The following is a 22,705-nucleotide window of genomic DNA, read 5'->3' as shown; positions in this document are numbered from 1 at the left end:
AACAAGCTCCAGGTGTGGGCCCTGCTACTGCAGGAGACCAATGCCTTGCCATCCATTCCGGGCTTTAATGGGTACATGTCTCCATCAATGACCGACCGTCGTGTGCACACTGCAGCCCCTCCAGGAAAGGCGGCGGTATATGTCGATGCGCGCTTTCCTCAAGTTCGCCTCTCCCTAGAAAAATGGTGCACCTCATATCAGGAGGTAGTTGCAGTGGCCGTGAAGTTTCCCAAGACAACTGTTGTGGTCGTGTCATGCTATGTAAGGCCCGCCGGTGGAGCTTCCTCCCGCATTAATCTGGGGTGGTTATTAACTCTGCGACGACAACACCCAGGGTGCCCAATTTTAGTCGGTGGTGACTTTAACGCCCCTCACCCAGACTGGGGATACCCCACTTCTAGCCCCCGTGGTAGGCGTGTGCGGGACGCCTTCGCGGATGCGTTGCTTGTATTACTCAACCATCCCGATTCAGCAACGCGGGCTGTGCACCATGCTCGCAGTCCAACGTATGCTCCGGACCTTACGTGGTGGTCCGGTCCCGGCACTCCCTCGTGGCACCTGGAGCCTGACTGTTGGGGTAGTGACCACCACCCTATCATCATCGGTCTTCATCCGTTACGAGCCCGCCGATTACGCCGTAGGTGTTCTGTGGTCAATTGGGACACCTTTCGCACCACGCTCGAAGATCTCTCTGTGCAGTCATCTACACTAGGTATGGACTGCATACAAACTGCGCTCAACAAGGCTACAACTGTCACCTGGACAGACGTCAATCGTCCGGCGCCGGATGTGGGTCTGCTTAACTTGTGGGCTGCTCGCCGACAAGCGGAGATGGCAGCTTCCCGAGACTCGACTTCTGCACAAGCACGCACAAGGCTGAATTACCTTACTGCCAAGGCTCGCAGATATGAACGTGATCTATCGCGAAGGCAGTGGCATGCGTGGTGTGACCAGTTTTCAACACAGTCCTCGAATGCTTCTTTATGGCGAACATTTCGCGCTATGGAACGTGGTTCTCGTCGTCCTGACGCAGCGGCCACAGCATGCTTCGCTGCTAACTTAGCTCCGGATGATTTCGCAAGAGAAGCAGCGCGGAAGTTTTTTCCGAAGTATGACGTGTTGCCTCCAAGAACCGCAGGAGCCTCCTTGGCTGGCATTCCAGCATATGTCGACAGGCTTCCATCTACAGCCGACGCCGAGGGTATCGCAAGCCCATTTTCCATGCCCGAGTTGCTTGCAGCAATAGATGAGGCCCGTCGGAAGACTGCACCCGGCCCGGACTCCATTCCGTACGAGGTGTACAAGAACATGAGTTCCGCTCTACTGCCTCAACTCCTCGCCACCATCAACAAGGTATGGATAGAAGGCGTCGTACCAGAAACTTGGAAATCGGCTATTGTGATCCCCATCCCAAAGCCAGGGAAGCCGCCGACAGACCTTGGTAATTTCCGGCCTATATCACTTACGCCCACTTTGTGCAAGCTTACTGAAAAGATGCTTGCCACACGCCTGTCGTGGTGGCTTGAGCACCACGGTTTCTATCATCCCGCCCAAATCGGCTTTCGAACGTCCATAGGTACAGAAGATGGATTGGCTGTCTTGGCGTCATCAGTTCTAGCATCAACACGCAGCCACAATGTGCGTACCGTACTGGCCATGGACGTTGAAAAGGCGTACGACAATATCAGTCATGCTGCTATCCTGGAATCACTTGACATGCTGCATTTCCCCGTTAGAGTGCGCAATTTTGTAAAATCCTTTCTGGAAGGCCGATACTTTGCCATACGCCTCAGTGGTGAGGCCGTCGGATCCTTTGTACCTCTTCGCGGCGTGCCCCAGGGATCGGTACTATCGCCAACATTATTTAATATTACTTTTATCCCCCTTGCTTGGCGCTTACATGAAGTGACTGATATTAAGTTTTTATTGTACGCTGATGACATCACTGTGTGGAGCACCCACCACGACCTGTTGACTCAAGCCTCCGCCCTACAGTCAGCCCTAGATATAACGTCGACTTATGCCTCTTCAATTGGTCTTCAGCTTTCAGTGAACAAAACTACGTATGTGTCTGTTGCCAACCGCTGGGGACGCCGTAAACTCGCTGCGACACCAATTCGTCTCCATCTATCCGGAACTCCACTTCAAGAAAGTTCGATAGTCAAAATATTGGGCTTGACGATTCACGAGTCAGGAACAGGGACTGCTTGGCTTTCTCGAGCTAAAAAGCAAGCGATTCAGGCGTTAGGTCTGATTAGACGAATTGCTCCTAAAACAGGCGGCGCCCGCTCTCATGTTGCAAGGCAGTTGGTGCGGGCGGTTGTGCAACCGCGCCTCGTGTACCAAGCCCAATTCCAGCATTTGACGAGGGCTCAGTGGGATCGCCTTGAAGCCGTAAATCGAGAGGCAATGAGGGTCATCACTTGCCTTCCCCGCATAACCCCGATCGTGGCGCTCCAAGAACATGCGCAGCTGAATACTCTAGATGAGCTGGTGCAGCAAAGACGTGATGCTCGCCGGCTTAAGTCTAACCTTACACACGCAACGTGTGCACTCAGGGCGTATGCTTCCTCGCACTCCATTCGACAGCCGCCTCCGCCAGTTCTCCCTCCCTGGCATTTTGTGCAGCTAAGCGATAATAAACCAACAGATCTACGCCGGCCATCATCTACCCTCGCGGCGGCGTCGTTTCGCGAACGAATTACACAAGAAGACGCCCATCTGCCGCATGGCTCCATCGTTTTATACGTTGACGCAGGCATCCAGGCTTGCGAAACCACTACTGCAATTTACTGCCCTTGCAAGCCTGCCCTCAACAAAACGTCTAGGTTTCGCTTCCCAGAACCTCCTTCCTCCTTCTGTGTGGAGATGCTTGCCGTTCAAGAGGCACTATGCTCAGTGGCCGCCGTTCCCCTACTACCTACGGCTCGCATTGTCATCCGCACCGACGCTCTTCAAGTCATACGCCTACTACGACGCGTCAGTCGCACCCCAGGCATTTGCCAGGACATCCATCGTCTCGCGGCACGCATCCCGCAGCCAGTCCGAATACAGTGGGTCCCACGAGACCTCCTGAGTTCGCAAAGCCGTGCAGATTCTGCGACCCACCTTGTGACCCCAACTTCGTCTTCGCCTCGAGTCCTAACACTGGATGACACCACCCTCCTTTTAACAAAAAAGGAACACCTCCGGCGCCGCACACGTGCTCTAATCCCTCCGTGTGCGGTAACCCTCCCCCGTGGTCTTACCCGTGCAGAGGAGGTTGCGCTTCGGAGGATCCGGGTCGGGGTTGCCCTAACTCCAGCCGTAACACGAAAGTGGCCGCAATTTGAAGGTGTATTTCCCCGCCCCGGGTGTCCAGTCTGCAAGAACAGAAATCTTGAGGCCGACATTCACCACCTGCTGTGGGTTTGCCCGGCGCTGAAGCCTACAAGAATTCGGCACCTGGCGGCAGCGGGTCTTTCGCCCGAGAACAGTGCGTCATACACCGCTTGGACACAAGGACCTCATCATCGTTCACTGCTCGATTTCATTAGATCAGCGAACCTTTACTCATTTATTTAGGCATCCTCATTTATCATTACATGCCGTTTTATGCCCTGAGGCAATAAACATCGCATTAAAAAAAAAAAAAAAAGATAAGGACTACAGCCTTTGTTGTCTCTGATCAAAATTAGAAGCCGATTTCGTACATTTATCAACTCCCCGGTCGGGCGTGAATATATATAGACGCATACTTGAACAACGTAACAGCGAAGGTAATTTTTTTGAGCGGGCCAATCGCTCGTGCCGTGGCGAAATAAGTTCACTCGAAGAACCATATGCCGATTACTGCTTAGTTTGCTACGTGTTCAGTTAAGTTTTTCCCGCGTTCAATTAGTTTTAGAAGGGCGAGCAAACTCTCTGGACCATACGCATATGTTATGCGCGTTAAGGAGTTTTTGTGAAGCAATACACCCTACATATAAAAACTGAGGTGCGAATGCTTTATTTCTTGAGGATTCCTATACCTTCCATATCTGCGGCGACGAAAATCTAAAAAAAAAACCAATAATATAGCTACTTTATTATGAAGGAGGGACGCATTTCTAAGCTAGAAAGTTCGTGCAACAGTGTTCTGAAAACGCTTCAGGCCATCAGATTTTATTATCGTTGTGGCGAGCTTCAACAGCTTGCTTCGCAACAAAGCCATTTGTCCAAGTTTGGGAGTAAGCTAATTAAGTTTCGGAAGCAACCGAACATGCTAATTTCGCCCTTGCACACACAACTTGACCAGCGTATCGAGTCCGTGCAGGCACCTACAGCTGTACGCTCTTTCTCTAATCAAGCCGCCACGGTAGCTCAGTGCTTATCTGAAAAAAAAAAAAACTGCATCTTTGCTTACATTTTGAATTATATATGCCCACTTTCCTCTTGGTAATATCGATTGACAACATCGCAATACTCGCTTCAACTGCGTCTTAAGCAAGACGCGGTTTCAACGAATTGCGGCGAAAATCAACCGACGCCGGGCTCTGAAACGGTGACGTTGAAAACCGCAGATGCGCATTGCACATTACAGTAAAAGAATCGAATTACGCAGCTGGTCGAGGGTCTTGTGTGATTATACTGCAATGCACGAAGCTCCTCGCGTCGGCGCGAACGAAAGTTCGCACTATCACAGAAGTTTGTCAACACACGTGCGCACTCACCGCAAAATAACCGCTCGCTACCCTACCAGATGAATTCACGTCCACCTGGGAATAAAATAGCCATGATAATGCTTGATGCTTGAACTGGTGCTTTAATGCAAGCATTAAAACGACAACAGCACACGGTCACGGTTCGACTTTCCAACTCACTTTCGAGTGCCGATTATTGCGATCATCAGCGCCAGACTTCAAGCGAAGCTGAGGACGCGGTAGGAGTAATCTGGCGCTTATTGAAAGCACCTACATTTAGACAAAGATCAGCTGTGAAAACAACGCAGCAGCTGAAGCTTGCCTGTTGAAATTCCACTCGCAAGAAGAAAGTACGCATAGCAAACGATGCACCAGCTCGACGAGCTCGACCGCGCCAAGATGGAAACCGGAAGCTGTGGGCGCGGTGTTGCCAGACCGCCAAGCAATTTCGCATATCGTCTATTGCTCATGAAGAGGCAAAATACCGGATACACTCCTGTAAGGACCGCAGCTGTTTTTCAAGAAGCGGCATTTTTCTAATAAATTTTTCGAACCGCAGTGGCACCCAGATTCCATGTACCCCTTTTGTGCGATGACCTGCATTTTAAGAAAGTTTAACGTGGGCCTAGGATACCCTTTTTCAAGAAACATATTGAAGACCTAAAAATGATACAATGGCGGGCGGGAGCCGTTCGCGATAAACCATGCTTGTCGATCTTTTTGCTTCCTGACAATGCGTCACACAAAGTTATTTCGAATAAGAATTAGGGCGGATAAATATATATGCATGTAGCGATGTGATTTGGCGCTCCACCTTAGGTCTGGCTAACAGGCGCTTAACGCACGAGACCAGTGGGCGTTGTAGAAAGACGGCACTGGGGTCGCCTGCTTTTCCTCTTCGAGCATTGCGCCATCTTTTACCTCCGCCCCACCCCTAACTAGATAACAAACACGCAACACTCTGGCGCACACTACAGACACACTCTCTCCCCTCACCCCTTACCCTAGCCCACTATCATCCCTCCTTCCCCACTCCTGCTTGCGCCCTATGCCCAGAGCCCTTCGCTTCTTCCCTCCACATCCTTTCCCTCTGCCCGGCGGGCCCTGGACTGTTAGACCCTGGCTGCGCTCGGAGGACCCGGCCGTGCAGACCATCGCCACCGGCCGTGCTGCCGTTTCCTTGGGAATGTAAGCACTTGAATGCAGTGGGGTCGTGCGGGGACCCAGGGGTGCGCCCCAAATTCCTAAAAAAGCTTTTTTTTCTCTCTCTCTGTCGCTTGTGAAAGCGCTGCGGATATCAATCGCGCATTCATTTTATTCTGCGGTTAACTTATTGCGCTTTGGTAATTTTCCACTCAAAGTCTCACTAGAGGAACGCTAGACACGACATGAAACAGCTATTCTTCTTTTAGTTTTTTATATTTTAGCAAGAAATTCTGGGAACCGCCGTTACACGAGCACGGCTATTGCACGTGTTTACTGCGACCACTCTGTGTATTATGTTTACACTCGGCACAAGTTACTGTCTCTGCCGATAAATTTTTTAACACTGCCTTGTTACCGCTTATCCTTATTTCTGGTCATCGTACCTCAGCATGCAAACTCGCTTATGCGTGTTCAAATCCAAACACACAACTCATCGAATTCATTTCAACTGGCATCCTTTCAAGCGCACTTTACAGGCTAAGAAAAACCCAGGACTTTTTTTTTTATTCTTTATTTAAAGCTGTCGATACCACCACCGCGTCTCATCTTAGCCCATACTGAAAACGGCCAGAAATAATTTTCTACCAGGAAAGTGCTGTCAGGAAAGCTGCTTGTGTGCAATGTACTCCAAAGCTACGATATAGTCTCCAAATGTTTCTTAGTGTTTTGTAAACACTGAAAAAAAATTCTAGAAGAGCAGCATGGTCAAGCAGTTTCTCGTACGCATTTTTCAAGGAGCCACGCCGTAGTACAATTTAAGTTGAGTGATTATTTAATAACCCTTTGGATAAATCTCGCTCGCTTCGACTCATTACAAGAACAGTCTTTCAGTCTACCAATTCAACGACGATCATTCATGATGCCCTGGGATGCCACCTATTCGGCATCAACAACCGATATGCCTGTTACGCAGCAGACTGCGCTATCAAAGCTTGGGGAAGGCTCATGCAGCTGCAAACAAATGTATCAAGGCCTTGATTAGGCCCCGTGTATCTGCCTACAAACAGTGGCATACTCTGTTCGGTTGTAACACAGCAGTTACTAGAATAAGTGACAATTAATGGACAACACGATCAGATGAGAGTGAAAGTGAATGTTGCGTGCTGTGAAGGGGTTGCATTAAGTGTGCTTTTGATTTCATTCATTTAGCACCGCTTAAGCCTTAAAGGCAGTTCTGTGTCAATTTGTAACCTTCACGACTTCGTCGATTTATGAAACTTTCGCATGCCAAAGCTTCATACCCGGCCGAACGTATTAAGCACGCCTTAAGAGAGCTCTGGAATGCTTTGCACAACGCGATGTGCTCTAGCGCGTGCTTAAATCACTGAGACGCAGTGCTTCACAGCGATAACAGTTTATGACACTTTCCCTTGCGTAAACGGCTCCAGTGTTGCCGCCCTACTCAGCAGTCTGTACTTAGCTAATGAATACAACGGCGCAAAAGAACAACCCTGCTGAAACGTTCCATATGTGCCACTCGTATGGAATTATCGCAATACTGAGTCCTTAATTATGGATAATATATGGAAATCCATATATTATCTCTACAGAGTCCATAATCATTCTATATACATTCTATACGTGTTCCATACAGCGTACATGACGTCAGACATGTTCCCATAGAGTCCGTACCGACTCCATACGCACCATACTGACTCCATAAAAAAATTTTACGGAAACGTATGGAATTATGAAACTCGTCGTATGGAAACTTTCAGTATGGAAGCACGAGAACACATAATAGACAGGACTGGTGCCAACTATCAACTGATTTAATGTCTTGAAAAAAAAAACTGCTTATAACCACATGAGAGTGCACATACAAAACAACACAAGAAGCATAGAAAGGTAGCACACAGATTAAAACGCGGGCTTTAAATCGTTCAAAAATGCAATCCCTTCATCTGTCAGTGACACTGACGGCTTGCTCACGCAGGTGGGGCCACGTTGCTTGATCAAGTATTCCTCCGTTATTTTTTATTCCAGCCTATCTTTCGGCCGACCAATGAATCTAGCTTTTAAAAGCGGTACAGCAAAGACAACTTTTACAATGCGTCGCCCCGCGGCTACCATAGCCATTCTTCACCTGCGTTTTATATTGTCTCGCTCTACCGTTAAGACACCAGCCTGTCTGTCCTTGGTACCTGTTTGCAAGTTCATTTTTTGTTAAAACAGTGCAACAGTGGAACCGGCTCTCCGAAATGCTAGTGTGCTCCGCAAGTGAAGATGTATTTTTTGCCAATCTGTAACCCCCCCTGCTGAAAAGCCTTCGGGCAATGCGGGGTAACTCTTGAATAAAGAATATTAAAGGCCGCAGCTAATAGGAACGACATAAACCACATCATCGATGCACTCTGCGAACACAGTTTCGTGTTTCAGAAGAGTGGCGATCTGGGCCAGTTGGTACATGGTCTTGAACACTTACGTAAACGAGCCAAAAGACGAAGGACAGAGGACAGGCGAGGTTTATTTGTTCAATTTTCCTGTTCTTTTTTTGTTTTGCAACATTCTTTTATATGTTTTTCTTGTCTCTGTCTCTTCACCAACTAGTTCAAACCAGAGTTTTGCTGTACTCAGAAGCAGGTCGCCATTACCACTGAGCCAGCACAGCAGTTTCCACGATCTTTTCACAAACAGAAAAGTTCAATTATCTATGTGGAGGTGTCACCGCTTCAGCGAGGTTCTGAGGAACCGGAAATCCCAGGGAGTGGGGCAGGGAGGCATTCCAGACAACGCTTGCTGTAGAACAATGCCGGTGTTGCGATATCTTTGCTGGCGAAGCGTTCGCGCTTCGATCTCGTTGTGCGGTCAGATAAGGTCCGTTAGTGCTCCTTGTCACTCATTTGCCCCTCGGCCATTGTCTGGTGGGCGGATTTCTGCGGAGGCGGTCGCCAGTCTCCGGTTCAGAAGAGAAGCGCATAGTAGCGAGTATTCTTCCACCGCCGCCTACCGACACGCCGAGCGCATCCAGGAGGAGTGAAACGGAGTCTCCACCATGGCATCCGGCCCCTGCCTCTGCCTTGTTCTCTTAGCACTGCTTCAAATCACAGCATGTGAGTAAATTGCTGCTCCTGTGGCTTTCGTTTCATTTCATTTCATTTATTTTACCCTCAGGGCTTTCGCATTACAGAGGGGGTGGGACAGTGAAGAAAACAATACATAGATCAAAAACAGGGCTATATATACGAACAATATTGAAAGATCCTAGAGACATAGGACGAAAACATTGAGAACAAAAGTACAGGAGTAAAGAAATAAATAAAAGGATTACAAAAAAAGAAACCTTATGTAGTCTATATATGAGTAAACAACATATCACAATTGGTCTGATTCTAACAGTGCGAGTAATTTGCTTTTAAAACGCGCAGTGTCGCTAACACAGGTGGCTGTGGGTGAAAGACTATTCCAGTCACGACATGTTTTAGGGAGGAAGGAATTAGAGCAGGTCACTGTGCGGCAGTGTGGAACAGCTACTTTTTGATTGTGGTCTATGCGAGGCGAGATGAAAGATGGTGCCTTTACACAGATGGCTTTCAGGCAAGGATTGTGATAGTAAATTTTATGGAAGAGGCAAATGCGTGATAGCTTACGGCGAGTGGAGAGTAAGGGGAGTTTAAGATTAGATTTCATTTTTGTTACACTGGCAGTGCGATGGTAGTTTCCAACGATGAAACGGACGCTTCGATTCTGCACGGCCTCGAGTTCATTTGTTAATGTGATGGTGTCAGGATCCCAAATTGAACATGCGTACTCTAGTTTCGGACGAATGAGTGTAGTATATAATAGCATTTTCAATGAAGGTGGAGAGGATGAAAAATTCCTGCGGACGTACCCTAGCATGCGGTTAGCCTTTGAAGTAATGAACCTGATATGAGCTTTCCAAGAAAGGTTAGAACAAACATTAACGCCAAGATACTTGTAAGACGAGACTGGATTCAGCTGAGTGTCGTTAATAAAATAATCTGGGCTCGTTTGCTGGTTACGGGTTACGCGCATGCATTTGCATTTAGATATGTTTAATTCCATTTTCCACGATTGACACCAGTCATAAGTTTTATTTAAGTCTGTCTGTAGCTGAATAATATCATCAGTGTTATTAATTACTCTGTAAATTACGCAGTCGTCAGCAAACAAGCACATGTTAGATGAAATCTTTAAAGGTAAGTCATTGATGTATATTAGAAATAATAACGGGCCAAGAACCGACCCCTGGGGCACACCTGAATGTACTGGCACTGGTGATGAGTCGTGGTTATTGGCGAAGACGAACTGAGTACGGTTACTAAGAAAGGCACGAATCCAATTGAGTACATTAGGGTCAATGTTAAGTTGGCTCAGTTTTAAAAGTAAAAGAGAATGACTGACTTTATCGAAGGCTTTTGAAAAATCTAAGAATAAGCAATCAGTAATGAGTCCAGAGTCTAAAGAAACATGCAAGTCGTTAGTGAAAATCATTAACTGCGTTTCACACGAGAAGAATTTGCGAAAACCATGCTGTTTCGGAGTAAATAACTGGTCTGATTCCAGGAAATTAACAAGATGACTAAATATGATGTGCTCTAGAACTTTACATGGAACGGAAGTAAGTGAGATGGGACGATAATTACGTGGATCTTGCGTTTCCCCTGATTTGTGCACTGGGATTACTTTGCCGGTGAGCCAGTGATTAGGAAGGGTGTGATGGTTTAAAGACCGCGAAAAAATACAATGTAGAATAATGGAAGAATATTCTACGGTATTTTTCAAGAATTTAGTACTGAGGCCATCGATACCACAAGAGGATGACGTTTTAAGTTGGTTAATAATGCCACGAATTCCTTCTGAGGAGATGACGATGGGATCCATTGGTAGAAAGTGATATTCTATGAGCGAAGGTAGGCCGGAAGTGTCGGTGGGGCTAGAGAAGGCTTTGATAAAAGTGCTATTGAGAAGCGATGCGCACAGGTGGTCAGGAACTGGATCCCCATCCGGGGTAAATAGTTGTATGGTGGTATTTCCTTTGCCTTTCACTGTGTTCCAAAACTGCTTCGGGTCATTGCTTAGCATAGCTGGAAGAGTCTGATTAAAGAAGGTAAATTTGGTTGATTTTAATGCCTTTGAATAAGCGACTGCAGCGGCTTTATACGCGGACCACCTGACAGCAGAGTGTGTGAAGAGAGCTGTCCTGAAAAGTCTTTTTCTTATTGGAAAGCCTATTAAGATACCTGTTGTACCAGGGTGCAGCACTGTTGCTATATACCTTTTTGATTGGTATGTATTTATTTACGAGGTCAGAAACTTTAGATTTGAAGATCTCCCAGTTACGATGTACGCTACGGTCGAGATAAACACTCAAAAATTCATCTAAAAATAAAGACATATTGTTATTAATAGCCTGGAAGTCAGCCTTGCTGTAATCTCTGATGTATTTGAACTGCTTACGTGAGCGGGATAGGGGTAGAGAGAGGTTGAAGTTGATTATCATGTGATCGCTTAACCCAGGCAAATGAATGATAGAAGACACGATGTCTGGAGATGATGTGAGGATGAGATCAAGACGGGATGAGGCAGTGGCAGTGACACGTGTGGGGAGCTCAATAAGTTGCGATAATCCGAAATCGGAACATATGTGAAGGAAGTGGTTAGAATTGGAACACGAAGAAAGAAAGACTGGACTATCATGATTCCACTCAATGTCTGGGAAGTTGAAATCTCCTAAAAGAAAAATGCTCACATCCGGAAAGCGCACAGAAATTGTATTGAGGCAGTCGTGTAAATCTTCACAGAAACTAATGGGCTTGACGGTGGTCGATAGCAGACACCAATAACAATTTTCTTAAAACGGAAAGTTATACAGCACCACACAATTTCTAAACTAGTCACTACGGCAACACGAAAGCATTCAATTCGGTCGTTGACAGCAAGTAAAACACCACCACCTTGCCTTTCATATCTGTCACATCGAAATATGTTGTAATTTTTTTCACAAAAAAATAGTTCACTGTTGGACACGTTATCAGACAGCCATGTCTCTGTTAAGGCAATAATATCAGCGCTACAATCATTTATCAATGCACTCAAGTCATCTCTTTTGGGCAAAAGACTTCGTATGTTAGTAAAAACCACACTCAGACCAATGTTCTCAATGGCAGTACCACCACCCCTGGCGGGCCCCTACGTTACAGTACCAGCTAGAGTTCGACCAGAGCGAAGGGAGCGCGGAGACTGAATGGGTTCACTGTTTAGAGCAGGTCCAATTTCAAACACTAGGTCAGTTTCCGCATTATATCCATAGCATTTGCCATTGGCAATTAGTTTGTTGTGCCTTAAATTGACTTTTAAATCAAACTCTTTCGCATAGTCAATTAGCCGCTTTCTCGCCTTACGTGTCGCCGCAGAAAAATCTTCACTCATAGATACTTCCTTTTCCTTCAGCATCGATCGCTTTGAGTGCACCTGCACCTTGGTTTTATGCGCGGCGAATTTTACTACCACGGGCCTGGTTTTGTTCTCGTCGAATCTACCGATTCTGTGCGCACGAGCAATGCAGTCACTCGTTAAAGAGTTCTAATGTTTCAGCAATTAGGTTAAGAACTTTTTCTTCACATTGCTCGTTAGTCTCGGTAGAGCTATCATCAAATCCATAAAAGATAAGGTTGTCACGCCGTGAGCGGTCCTCGCTATCATCTAAACGAGCACGCAAAGCATGTGTTTCCTTTTGCACAAGTTCAAGTGCTTTACGTGTATCGCAAAGATCCCGTTGCAAGTTTTCAAAACCAGTCGCTACGTTTTCTACAGCTTCGAGACGCTTTCTGATATCGGCAATATCGCGTGTTGCCGCCTGTTGGTCTCGCTTCAACTCGGATAAGTCGTCAGACATTGTAGCCTGGGCTGCTTCTATGCGAATGGACCTTTGACGTATGTCATCCAGGATTTTCGAAATTTCCGGGAGCGAAGCATTTCCAGGACCAGGGTTACTTTCTATATCACCACATATCAACAAAAGAAGAACACTGAAGGGTTGCAGCACTGCTTCTGGGCGTGGAAGCACAACTAAACACCGGTCATCAGATTTAAAACATTCATAAGGAAGTTGACTGACCTGCACGAGGAACAGAGGCCAGCGTGAGGCCATTGCTGCTGCGGTGCTTCCACGCCCACTGACAACGATGCTCGGGTTGCTCGGTTTTGTTGCCGACGTCAGCGCCGCACTTGTCGTTGTCGATGTTCCTCCGGATGCCTTGTTTGCAGCGAAGTCTCCCAGCGCCACCACTTGATTCAAGCAGACGACGCAACTTGGCAACAAAGAGTTGAAGGCTAGCGCGTCAGGATTGTTGGGAAACAGATCCAAGGACGGGTCTGCGACGACGCTCCCGCAGGCCGGAGCCGATGAAGGGCCATACCGGCAGGGGTCCAAGAAAGCGCCGAGAAACTGCACAAGGAACAGAGGCCAGCGTGAGGCCATTGCTGCTGCGGTGCTTCTACGCCCTGCACGCGGTGCTTCCACGCGGTGCTTCGTTCATGTATCTTTGGTGTCTTCCACCAAGGCCTGAGTCTGTGTCCCCTGGTACGGGATCAAAATGTAGATGAAAAAGAGAGAGGACACATTAATGCCAGGGCAAGGTAAGATGCGGCCTGGGGAACGTATCTCTGACTTGCTACACTGAACTGGAGGAGGGAAAGGATATAGGCAATAAAGGAAAGAGAGGGAAGGCCTAAAACCATACAGGTAAAACCCGTGTGTCCGTAACTGTTTTTGTGATCGCCGAGCTGATTATTGGATTAAAAAAAACAGCACCTGAGCCGCTTGCCTCGAATTTATAGCGGGCGCTAACTGGGCTCTCAGTAAATTAAAGAGCTTACCAAACGGGCTGCCGACTGGTTTGCATTTTTCTGCTGCTGGGTTTGGAGCTCTCAGTAACGGTTCTAAAAGAATGCCATATTTACAGTTTGGTAAAATATCAAAAAGTCACGTGAAAGAAGCCTGGTGAGGATGTCTTGACGCTGGAGGCAAGTTTATTCAATTCGATAGGATATACAGTGCTGGATAGAAGTCTGGGATGCGGATTTGCTGCAAGAAAGTTATTTGGTCAAATGTTTTAGGAGAATCCCCAAGGTGGGATTCCCCTAAAATGCACGCTCTTTCATGGCCTCCTCATCGCTACTAGTGGTTATAAGGTAGCGGCATATATGTGTCCTACGCTGTGAATACTTTTCACTGCTACCTATACTATCTGCTAACCGCAGCTGCGTAATGTTGCGCATAATGACTATTTATGCTTCCTCTACCTCCCACTTCCAAAAGTCATGCAAATAGGCACAAGAAATAAAAATTAAAACTTGGTTTTGAGGAAAAGAAGTGACGCAGTAACACCTCTAGGTGGACACCTGAACCGCGCCGTAAGGGTAGGGATAAAGGAGGGAGTGAAAGAAGAGGTACCGCAGGGGAGGTCTCCGGTATAATTTCGACCACCTGGGGATTTTTAACGTGCATTCACGTCGCACAGCACACGGGCGCCTTTTACGTTTCGCCTCCAATCGAAATGCAGCCGCCGCGGTGGGGTTTGCACCCGGGTATTCCGGCTCAGTGGACGAGCGCCTTAACCACTGAGCCACCGCAGCGGGTCAGATAGGCACTTCATTTTCAATTTTTCTCCAACGCATCTCACTGGTTGCTTCTCTTGCTCATGACACTATCCTTCCCGGCGTGAACATTGCATCAGAAGAACAAATTTTTCGCACTTTCGCGGCAATTTCAACATCGTATGACACAATGATTGCGATTGGCACTTTGTCTATCCTTATCATTCGTTTAGTGCGCTTTGCCTTGATACCACAAGGTAAAAGTCATATTTACCATTTTCCCAGTTCAATCAGGCAATCACGCCTACATCTTCCCCTTTATTGTATCAGTTGTTTACTCGATCCCTTACTTCCAGTGGCGCCGACCTCTTCAAGCCGATTTAAGAGTTTTTTTTTCCTTCGGTCCTGACCGCCAGTGATGCAGAAATATACTGGCTGCAGTTGCAGCTGAAATAGATTTATCCCCTAACACGCGCATTAAACCGTTCCGTGCACTTAGAGGCAAGAAAGCGAACATCGTATTCAAATAATTTAATTTATTTTTCAGTCCACTGGATTCGTGTCTCTGCCGCTTGCTTTCTCCCCCACGATGTAAAAAATAACGCACAGGGAACACACGGGACGGAAAGTAAACGACGCAGACTTACTTTCCGTCCCGTGTGTTCCCTGTGCGCTATTTTTTACATGATGAACGTTATCCAACTTGCCCAACTTTCCGCTTTGCTGAATGTTATTTCTCCCCCACCTTCCTCCCACCCCTAAACCCAAGCAGACCTCCATGTCTACCGTTCCTGCCACCTCCTTACATTTTTTGCACCATTTAAAGCTGACCGCTGTCATTCCTCAAAGAAAGAACAGAGGTAGTTGTTGTAGCGGCGGGTGCCGCCCAAGTACACGAACTGCTAGCAACCAAACAAATCCCGCTTTATTGCCACATACAGTCATATATATACACATAGCGACACTGGTGCCTCTAGCGGCAGGTGATTCCCAAAACGGAACCGAAACCACATATACAACAGTAGTTCCGAAGCGTCGGATTCTCAGTTAAGCACTTCGCTGGAGGCTGCGCACCGCTCTAGTCTGCAAGTTGTACACTTCGTAAAGCTAATCAGCTCTTCCCATAGACGGCACTGAAGTGCTCGCCCAACGTCGTAAGTCCAACTAAATATCTTAATACTGCAAAAAGACAAAGGAAGTTGCCACTATTCTGCTCTTTCCATAAATCTTCATTTATCTTGAGACTTGAGCAGACGTCTGAGGCTTTACAATCTAATATATCCATGAGCTAAAATCAGTCTAATGCAAGAATCCGTCATTATGAGCACGAGCATTACTGCGACATAGAAAATCAGTTCACTCTGAAGGCTCTTTTAATGCGAAGGAAACAGCACCACATTCCACCCACTCGTTGGATGGCAGGGACAGCTTGCAAGCCGATTCCAGAGCAGAGTGTCGTATCGCGACGCCGGGGAGCCGATTAAGGCTTATCTGGGGGGTCATAAAAAGAAAGAAAGAAAAAAAGAAGCGAAAAGCGGCAGCGCTGCCGCACCGCAATGTCGGTCAGCTCGAGGACGGCTGATTTGGAGGGCGATGCACTTTTGATTGCCGTAGTTGCGCCGATTCGGCTACTGCGTATCTACTTTGCCGGTAGATATTGGGAAGCGTGTGGCAGTGGCGACCTTCTTTTTTTCGTGTGTGTGTGAGAAAGATTAACTCCTGCTACCTACTACAGTTCAACTTACTCATGCGCTTTCAGTATCGGGCTTTTTAAAGTGATAGATTAAGGTTTAACAATGTTACCAGTTGGATGAGGTGATCCTCAGCATTTATAGTCATGTTAGTAGCTCAAGGCAAGACTGGGTTTTTATTTTGTCATCGCCCTTGACTTTCGTGAATTTTAAAACTGACTAAAGATGATCGATTCTATGTTGCCGTTAATTATTTCTCAACTGGATGTATAAAGAGCCAAACGCATCCCTAGCACCAGACGTAACTGTATATATTAAGTATTTACTCTGCGTGTGCTCGGCGTGTGTGCGTGGGTCTGGCAAATAATTAGAAGAATTCTAGAAGAATTAATCGCAAACCAAATATAGGGGGAGGGAGGGGGGGGGGAGGGGGGGATGAAGTTTTTCAAGGAATTTGAACATTACTTCACTCTACACTCCTCGCGCATCTGAACTCGCCACTCTCGTGCGTCGTATAGGTCACGTGTTGTTCATATATTTCTATTCCTTTGATTCCTGTCCGCATCGCAACCAATCCCGCCCTTTTTCTGCTGTTGCAGCATTTAAGATGAGCTGCTACTCCTCAGGGTGTCGCGGGGACGAATCCCAGGCGAGGCGGCCGTAATTCGATGAGGGACGAAAGGCTTAGGCGCCCGGAGCTCGAAATCGAGTACCACGATAAAAAAAAGAATAATATGTAGCCCTTCAGTACGGCGTCTCTAGCGAACCACGTGCAGTATCGGGACATTCAACCCAACGACCACATCGTACTATGACGTTCTGTTCAGTGAACAAGTCGGAAGTAGAAACGGAAGCAGAAAGGAAGGAAGGTACGTAAAGGAAGGAAGGAAGCAGAAAGGAAGGTACGGAAGCAGAAACATATAAAAATTCATTCAGTGAACAAGGCTTCAGTACGGAAGCTTTGTTGACTGAACGAAAATTTGAGATATTCTGGCGTTCGTACGAACATTTTAACAACATCCTTCGGTCTGCATGCCTTACGTTTGACGTGAATGTACTATCCGACCAGACATCATGTTGTCAAAGCTTAAATTCGTAACATGACCACGTGAAGATTTTCCTCTTTACTAGGACAGGATAATCCCGACGTTGCGTAATTATTACTAATGTTTATCTCCTTGTTCTAAAGTCCAAAAAGTAAAGAATGTGTACGCCAGAGTGCATCCTGAAACTCCAAGGAGAAATGAGCATTTCTCCATACGCGGTACTCATTTTCCCGCTTCAGCCAGACTGAAAGCGCATTCATGTTAAAAAGAAAAAAGTCAGATTATCGCATCATCACGTGACCTCAGTACGTGATGATATCATGTGTTGCGAAGGATGCGACTTTTGTACAAGTCATTTCAGAGATGGCGCTGTGAAAAGCGCACAGCGCTAAAGCACAGCTCTACACTACGCAGTCATCAGTTGCAGCGTATCCAGCAATTATTGGGGTGCGGTGACTTCGACGGTAGTAAGGGAGCAATTACTCACTGGCATCCCTCCAAGCACAACAATACGGCTACAAAGGAAAGCTATTCCCCTAAACATTTGACCAACTTCGACTGTGTTGCTCTCCGCACAAAAGGGTTGCACGTGTTTTGGAGTTGCCGGGATCACCAGGGAGCTAAACGTTGCTCGAAAGCAACCAAAGATACGATAATACGCCCATTGTTTTCATCTTGACCCGTCGCACCTTTTCCGCTATCGCGCGTTGCACGGGCCTATTGACCAGGCTCAACGAAAGCGCATTCGCGCCGAAGTGAACTCTGACCTGTGATTCCCAGATAGATAGGCGCTCGAACGGTCTGCGGCACGAATTCCTCAGAACAGTAGCTCTGCGAATTCTGGATGCCTTCTCATGTGTACCAGCATCGAGTGCTTCTTGGAGACTGTCCTCATGTGTCTCTTGGAAACTCTCTGGCGATCAGCCTTTCCTGATATAGCAGCAAAACGCCTGAGACTACCGGTTGTAGAGAAAACAATTGCGTTATCGTGACATTATCAGTCCCATCTGTTGATCATACAGCATAGAATTGTATTCCGGGCTTTCAATGGGTTCTAAAAGTGGCACAACTACATGTCTGCAGGAGATCACCTATGCGTAAATTATGCTGCCGCTGCCGTGCTGCATACGGTACAGTGGTGATGAGGGCTGCAACTGCAACATGACACAGCGCTTACTCGAGGCATGGAAGTGTTGCATGTGTTGCATGTGGCGAGGAAAATGAGCTGAACGCTCCATTCCACGCGATTTGCAATCAGAACTTTCTTGCGTATACCCATACAGGCTATAGTGTCATACGCCTTTAATTCAGATGTTCTGTCATGCAGAGACCAGTTATCATTTCATCGTAATTCATTTGGCTTGCGCATTTTATTGTTTCCTTTTAGATGCTCATCCATATCACAAAAAAGGTATTGTTAATTTCACCTTTGGTGCTTTTTCAAATTTCCCACGCTCTCTTTTCTGTTTCGACGCCCAGAAATGAGCATGTAAATGCATTCTTAATATTGTTTTCTAGATTACATACCATGCAGTCGAGAGCGAGCTCCACATTTAAGCAGGCATGACGATATGATGCATTAAGGTTGACACACTGAGCCCCTGCTCTGGGTGCCGCTTGCACTATAGTGATTGCTGGGATGTTCGTACGTTTCAGCATAACCACATCCCATAATCATCTAAGGACGTCGTGCTGCGAATTCAGCTTCAAAGTGTTCAGTTCAACCCTCAGCCCTCGAGAACGCGGGTGCTACCCCGACTACGGCGGCCGCGTTTCGATGGAGGCTCCCGTGAGCTGTGGGAAATCAGTTCACGTTAATTATCTCCAATTCATCGAAATTACTGGGGAGACCTCCACTACGGCGGCTCTTTCTTTCTTCCCTCCGTCACTTCTTTACCTCTCCCCTTACGCCTTGGTTATCACCAAGGAGTGGGAGAATTACTGCGGCTTTACTTTCCTGAAAAACAGTTTTAACTTTTAAGGTTTATGGTTTATGGGGGTATAACGTCTTAAAGCGACTCAGGCTATGAGGGACGCCTTGGTGAAGGGCTCCGGAAATTTCGACCACCTGGGGTTCTTTAACGTGCACTGACATCGCACAGTACACGGGCCTCTATAATTTCGCCTCCATCGAAATTGGACCGCCGCGGCCGGTATCGAGCTTGCGTCTTTTGGGTCAGTTGCCGAGCGCCATAAACACTGAGCCACCGGAGAAGAAGCGTACGACTTTGAGAAGTGACTGATGAGCCCCTCCGGACCCCTGACACCATGCTGTGCTCGGCGGACTTGATGCACTGTGTTTGCGTGACCAGAATGGTACACTTATCTTAAACCGTTCCCCGCTGACAGCTGAGCAGGGGGTCTTTTTTTTTTTTTTTGCTATTTCACATCTGAATTCATCGCCATGTATCGTTCAGTGTATACCAATGTGGGTTCCTCCTTGACTTCTCCTTCTTGCAGGCCAAGGACAGACGAAAGCGCCGTTCCTCCCCTCGGACTTCAAGATGAATGTGATGTACAAGTCGTGGTTCGACGAGAACCTCTACGCCTTCACGGTGGCCTACACACGCCGGGGCATGGGCTTGGGCAACCGCCTGTACGTGTCGCGCCTGTCGCAAGGCGTCAGCTACACCAAGCTGTACGACTTCGAGAACGACATCCTCTATGAGGCCAAAGGTGAGAAGACTGACCCGAGCGCGCTGCTGTGACGTTGGAGACGAGAGACGCGTAAAGCATAAATTAGTGCCGTGACCTTTATGTAGACGGCTAACTCCAGTGCGAAGCAACACGAGCGAAAAATGGGGGGGTCAACGTCACCGTAACAAGAATAATAGCCGTTGATGTCACGAGCCTACACGAGTCATACACATCCCGTTGCCTACAGCACTGATTGATTGATTGATTGATTGATTGATTGATTGATTGATTGATTGATTGATTGATTGATTGATTGATTGATTGATTGATTGATTGATTGATTGATTGATTGATTGATTGATTGACTGACCGACTGATTCTTCTGTACTCAATTAAGCTGCTGCAGGGGGCAGGGACGTCCCGTAAAGCCTATACCTAGACTTTTTGTCCCCGTTCAGCACATCTCTGATTGGAAAAACCTGATTGATTTATTGATTAATTGATTGATTGATTGATTGATTGATTGATTGATTGATTGATTAATTGATTGATTGACTGATTGATTGATTGATTGATTTGACTGACTGACTGACTGACTGACTGACTGACTGACTGACTGACTGACTGACTGACTGACTGACTGACTGACTGACTGACTGACTGACTGACTGACTGACTGACTGACTGACTGACTGACTGACTGACTGACTGACGAACGGACGGACGGACGGGCAGGCTGGCTTGATGGCTTGCTTGCTGGCTGGCTGGAGATGGTTGAGTAATGCTATAATATTAGCAGTACTAGGATGAATCCACGAAATTAGTATCAATCACAGTACCCTGATCTTGATAACAATAAATTAAACGCGGTCGGATGGCACGCAGGCGATACGAGGCAGTGCACGACTACTCAAGGGATCCCTGAGTCCGAGAAGGAGGACCCGTACTTCCCTGTGGCATTTCGCTCGGCGAACGGAAAAAAGTTATTCGACACGCCAGACTCACTCATCCACTTCGACGGTGGCGAAAAGGTATTGTGCGCACTGCGTTCTTTGTACGACACGAACTAGAACGGCGAAGCCAAATTTAAAGCGGGAACTTTAGTGCTTTGTCCATTACGGCAGTGATTATGGCCCTAGTGCTTCATTTGCAGAATTTGCTAGCAGAGTAGACGGTTGAAATCTGTCTTCTGTTGCGGGTTGAGCACAGAAGGGCACATTTTATTAACCAATGACGACATGAACGTTCTGTGCAGAAAACAGAGACGTAATAACGGCACACTACCAAAAAGCTTTCTTAATACTGTTAACTTTAGATACGTGTGTGGAGTGCAAGCTGAAAGTCAGCGTTGCCAGCCGTACGTGAAAACAAGGCGTATGGGGCGCCAAAGAACTATTTGTGCCCTAAAAAGAATGCGCTGTTCTATTGGCTCATGAATGAAAGCACAAGCTTTTTTTTTATTATTCTCCAGTTTTCGTATATCGTAAATCTCTACGGCTCCACAAAGCTTCTGGATAGCCGAGGCTCTCAGCAAGTTAACGCCGTAATCGAGCTAAAAACGCAAGGATCCATTTTGACACTTTACACGAATGCTAATCAGGAAGCAATGACTCATTAGCATGCACCCAAGCACAGCCATAGAAGCTTCGCAGTTGAAGAAACATTCGGCTGGTCCGAGTTCACTCTTCATGCTGCCGTCATGTGTTCGGTGGGCCTTTTAAGTTCCGCGGGTGCACTCTGAACACTGATTACAGTTAGAAAAGGAAATACAAGATGTACAAGCCAAGGAAGGTCTGTATGCATAGTGCTTGTATCATCTCTTAATGAATGCCTGTTGCAGGAAACGTGCATGGACGCTAGAAATACACATATTTTATTGCAACTCATAATTCTGGCAGAGGTGAGTAGCATCCGGTTAATCGGGAGAAAGCGGGGAGCAGAGCGTAGGTTTGCGAGTGCTCCATTTGAAACGCTATCAAGCTGAGCTGTTTTACTTGACATATGGCATACCGATTGAGTCTGTGCGTGATAAGAGCGAAATATATATATTCTGCTCTTAAATTGTTCGGTGCCTTCATGTATGTTTTTAGTTGCTTATTTAAGAATACTCTAAGCCCTATTGTCAGGCAAAATGGCATACTTCCAGGCTAGGTGGTGCGATTCCATTTGAAAGGGCCAGAGTGAGCGTGGGGGACGAGGGAGACACATTTAACACATCGCTGACTGACAACTTTAATGAAAGAAGCGAAGCGACGCTAAGTATATTAGTTTAGTTTATTGGGGTTTAACGTCCCAAAGCGACTCCGGCTATGAGGGACGCCGTAGTGATGGGATCCGGAAATTTTGACCACCTCTGGTTCTTTAACGTGCACTGACATCGCACAGCACACGGCCCTCTAGAAATTGACCTCTTTAAGATGCACTGACATCGTACAGCCCACGGGCGTCTACAATTTCGCCTTCATCGAAATTCAGCCGCCGCGGCCGGGATCGAACCCGCGTGTTTCGGGCCAGCAGGCGAGCGCCGTAACCACTGAGCCACCGCGGCGGGATGAAGCGAAATATATAAATTGGTGGATGTGAAGTGGGACGAGGGAGAGGTGGTAGTGCACATGGCACAAGGGCGGAACAAAAACTATAGAAATAAAGGATAAGGTCACCTAGGCAGCGATGTGTTATGTCTCTCCTTCTTCCCAAAGTTCACGCCGGCCCTATCAAATGAAATCAAATGAAATCAATTGTCAGGCCCCCGCCGCGGTGGCTAAGTGGTTACGGCGCTCGGCTGCTGGCCCGAAAGACCCGGGTTCGATCCCGGCCGCGGCGGCCGAATTTCGATGGAGGCGAAATTCTAGAGGCCCGTGTACTGTGCGATGTCAGTGCACGTTAAAGAACCCCAGGTGGC

General features: G+C 47.1%; 1 protein-coding gene across 2 annotated transcripts in view; it reads left to right on the top strand.

Annotated features, from left to right (window-relative positions):
- The first annotated feature begins 8,706 nt into the window (after positions 1–8,706).
- Positions 8,707–22,705, top strand: part of LOC149335273 (uncharacterized) — a 32,746-nt gene continuing 18,747 nt past the window's right edge. Inside the window, exons 1-3 of one of the 2 annotated variants that reach the window (XM_089551939.1) lie at positions 8,707–8,920; positions 19,627–19,842; positions 20,689–20,834. In XM_089551939.1, the coding sequence (XP_089408065.1) occupies positions 8,863–8,920; positions 19,627–19,842; positions 20,689–20,834 (420 nt within the window). In that variant the 5' untranslated portion in view covers positions 8,707–8,862. The remainder of the gene's footprint in view (positions 8,921–19,626; positions 19,843–20,688; positions 20,835–22,705) is intronic. The other variant, XM_089551940.1, reaches the window with a different exon arrangement.

The sequence above is a fragment of the Amblyomma mixtum genome, chromosome 7 (assembly GCF_055824585.1).
Source record: "Amblyomma mixtum isolate Tamu chromosome 7, ASM5582458v1, whole genome shotgun sequence".
NCBI classification, from domain to species: domain Eukaryota; kingdom Metazoa; phylum Arthropoda; class Arachnida; order Ixodida; family Ixodidae; genus Amblyomma; species Amblyomma mixtum.
Note: the sequence above shows the minus strand (reverse complement) of the source record. Positions and strands in the feature narration are given on the sequence as shown.